At 36.8% G+C, this 3,414-nt stretch overlaps 1 protein-coding gene across 1 annotated transcript; it reads right to left on the bottom strand.

Annotated features, from left to right (window-relative positions):
* Positions 1-1,091: 1,091 nt before the first annotated feature.
* Positions 1,092-2,186, bottom strand: LOC111400757. The gene is made up of 2 exons (XM_023028142.1): positions 1,893-2,186; positions 1,092-1,679 (listed from the first exon to the last, which is right to left on the bottom strand). The coding sequence occupies exons 1-2, from the start codon at positions 2,184-2,186 to the stop codon at positions 1,092-1,094; spliced, it is 882 nt and encodes a 293-aa protein (XP_022883910.1).
* Between the last annotated feature and the right edge of the window lie 1,228 nt (positions 2,187-3,414).

Genomic DNA, 3,414 nt, shown 5'->3' with positions numbered 1-3,414 from the left:
GCATTCCTAGATTTAATGATAGTATTTTCATGTATATCCGAAATGTCAGACTTATGTACAAGGAACCGATAAGCACTACTGTTATTAGCATATCCAATGAATATGCAATCGACAGTTTTAGGCCCTATTTTAATTTGTTTAGGCTTTTGTATTTGTACCTTAGCCAAACACCCCCACACTTTTAAGTATTTGTACGAAGGTTTATGACATTTCCATACCTGATAAGGAGTTTCGTTCCTACCTTTGTGTGGGACTTTATTTAGAATGTGGTTAGCTGAGAGAATTGCTTTCCCCCACAAATTCTGTGGTAAACCAGAACTAACCAACATAGCGTTCATCATCTCTTTTAGAGTGCGATTTTTGCATTCCGCAATACCGTTTGATTGAGGTGAATAAGGAGCTGTAGTTTGATGAATAATCCCAGAATCTAAACAAAATTCATCAAACAGTGCTCCATATTCCCCACCTCTATCAGTACGAACAATTTTTATTCGTTTGCTTAGTTGATTCTCAACCTCATTCTTGTACTGTTTAAATGCTTCTAAAGCCTCCTCTTTACTCCTTAACAAAAAGACATAACAATACCTTGTGCAATTATCTATAAAAGTAATAAAATACTTTTTACCTCCTCTAGTTTGCACAAACTTTAAATCACAAATATCACTGTGAATTAATTCTAGAGGATTCGAGTTCCTTTCAACTGAATGAAACGGTGTTTTTGCTAATTTAGCCTCTACACATGTTTCGCATCGATGATTTTGATCAAAGGACATTGAAGGTAATAAATCTGAACTTACTAATCTTCGTAATGTATTAACATTTACATGTCCTAACTTATCATGCCATAAGTTAGAAGACTCAATCAAGTAAGTAGAAGATTTATTTTTATTAATATCAAAATCACGGAATACAGGCATTACATTCAATTTGAATAGCCCATTCGCTAAGTACCCTTTGCCTACAAACATTCCATTTTTGAGTACAAACTTGTCAGATTCAAATACCAGCCTAAACCCATTCTTGCTTAAAAGAGCTCCGGATAGCAAGTTTTTGCGAATATCAGGAACATGCAGCACATCAATGAGTGTTACTTATTTCCATGATGTCATCTTCAGCACTAATTTACCTAGACTAATAACTTTTGATGTTGCTGAGTTGCCCATGAAGAGTTGTCGTCCATTGATAGGATTGTAAGATGAAAACATCTCTTTATCCGCACAAACGTGACGAGTAGCGCCAGTATCAACGAACCATTCTCTTGGATTATCCACCATGTTTGCTTCAAATACAACAGCCGAGAGCATTAGTTCAGACACTTTGTTAGACAACCTGTCTTCTTCAGTCAAGTGTACTTGGTCCTTTTTGTTTTGCTTTTTCTCCCGGCAGTCCTTTGCAATATGAGCAGGCTTACCGCAGTTATAGCAATCTCCTTTGAATTTCTTGGCCTTGCTCTTTTGCTTGCTATTATTCGGGTGCTTCCTTTTCTTAATAGTATTTGGCTCCACCAAGTTGACTTTAACCTCCATTTGCTGTTTTCCAAACTTCTTTTCAGCATTTCGATTTTCCTCAATTCCTAATCTAACAATCAAATTTTCAAGTCCCATTTCCTTGCGTTTACGTTTCAGGTAGTTCTTGAAATCTTTCCACATTGGTGGTAATTTTTCGATAATTGCAACTACCTGAAATGTTTCACAGAGCTTCATGCCTTCTGCATGTATATTGTGCAAGATAAGTTTTATCTCTTGGACTTGAGTCATTACTGTTTTAGAATCTACCATTTTGAAGTCAAGGAATTTGCCTACAACGAATTTCTTCAATCCGGCATCTTCTGTTTTGTACTTCTTTTCCAATGACTCCTATAATAATTTAGCCGTTTTGACGGAACAGTATACGTTGTATAGTGTGTTGTCAAGGCAATTGAGGATGTAATTTCTGCACAAGAAGTCACTATGACTCCAAGCATCAAATGCTGCTCGTTTTTGAGAATCTGTTTCCTTCTCCTCAACAGTTGGAGCATCCTCTTTCAAGATTTTGACCAAATTCAGAGTCGTGAGATAGAACAACATTTTCTGTTGCCATCTCTTAAAATCTACTCCCGTGAATTTTTTTGGTTTCTCTCCGTGAGCATTGTTAGGGGGTACGACAGACATATTAGGGAGTACAACAGACGTACTACTACTTGCCATTAACGTTTTAAGATTGTTGAAAATTAAGATTGTTGAAAAATTATTAGTGTTACTGTAATTTATATTTGGGCAGAGTAACGACGTTTGGATGGTTTTAAACGGTCGAGGCAAGAGTTCGACTATTTCTCCTTAAAACGATAATGCCCCGCATTGGTACTAACGGTATTGCAGCACTCGTTTTCCAAGATACAACGATCTCATCTTGTAATAGTAGTACTCCAAATTATATTACCCGATGAACCCATAAAGTTTAGATCTCTCCACACACACTGGATGAGTGAAATGCACGAAAAGTAATTTTCGAGAACTGAATTATAAAAACAGAAATTATGCAGGGACAAAGGGATAATTTCGGGAGAGTAGAAAATCAATTCTGATTTTTGGAATGAATAAAAATCGGGGTATGGGGATCTATTTATAGATGTTGAAAGGTTGTGTCCAAAAGACACAAACCGCCACTTTGGACAGTCAACCGTCACTTGGACAGTCAACGGCCACAACCTGCTAAATTCTAGAAGCACCGTACCACGTGTCACACACAGAAAATTTGGGGAAGAAAAAAATAACATAAAATATATTATTATTATTATAATAATAAAATAATATAATTAAATGTTATTTTACCAAAAAATATATATCAGCTTGGCCCAAACCCACGACCCGTGACCGTGCCGAGCCGAGTCCGCCGGTCGGACGGACGGCAGCGCGCGCGTGTGGGTTTTGGCTTAACCTACTAGCATGTAAGTTCTCTCCCCCTCAAAGACTATTGGTACCCCTTGGGGCCCAAACCCAAATCCCAAACTTGAGCTATATAAGGTGGTTTATATTCTTCTAGTTTTCCTATGTGGGATTGGGATTTTTCAATTTTCCACCTATTTTATTTCAATATCAAGTGGGCATCTTTTGACCTTAATTTCTCATTCACCCTAAATTGGTTTTGAGAAAATAAATATACCATATTAATCTACTCATGGAGTAGAACACATTAACAATTCCTAAATCCAAATTTTTTGCCCAATAATTTGTTTCATTTCTAATTTTTTTAATTTTTGACCCAATTACCTATTTTATTGTCTCATTTCTTAGTCCAACAAGATCCAACCCACTAAATAACCCTAAACACCAACATTAAAGTGCATAACGTTGTCTCGACTCTCGCAGTCTCGCTGACATTCCAAAACTTATATAATTGTCGACCGACGCTGTGACCTCCGCCAACCGAAATTTT

Source organism: Olea europaea, chromosome 10, assembly GCF_002742605.1.
Source record: "Olea europaea var. sylvestris chromosome 10, O_europaea_v1, whole genome shotgun sequence".
Taxonomy (NCBI): Eukaryota; Viridiplantae; Streptophyta; class Magnoliopsida; order Lamiales; family Oleaceae; genus Olea; species Olea europaea.
This window is presented reverse-complemented; position numbering and strand designations above follow the sequence as displayed.

Bases quoted from the DNA above. Each gene is read 5' to 3' on its own strand.
- LOC111400757 (XM_023028142.1), bottom strand. From the start codon at position 2,186: ATGGCAAGTAGTAGTACGTCTGTTGTACTCCCTAATATGTCTGTCGTA. The intron at 1,680-1,892 runs GTATACTGTTCC...GAAACATTTCAG, and splicing joins TTGACAACACACTATACAAC to GTAGTTGCAATTATCGAAAA.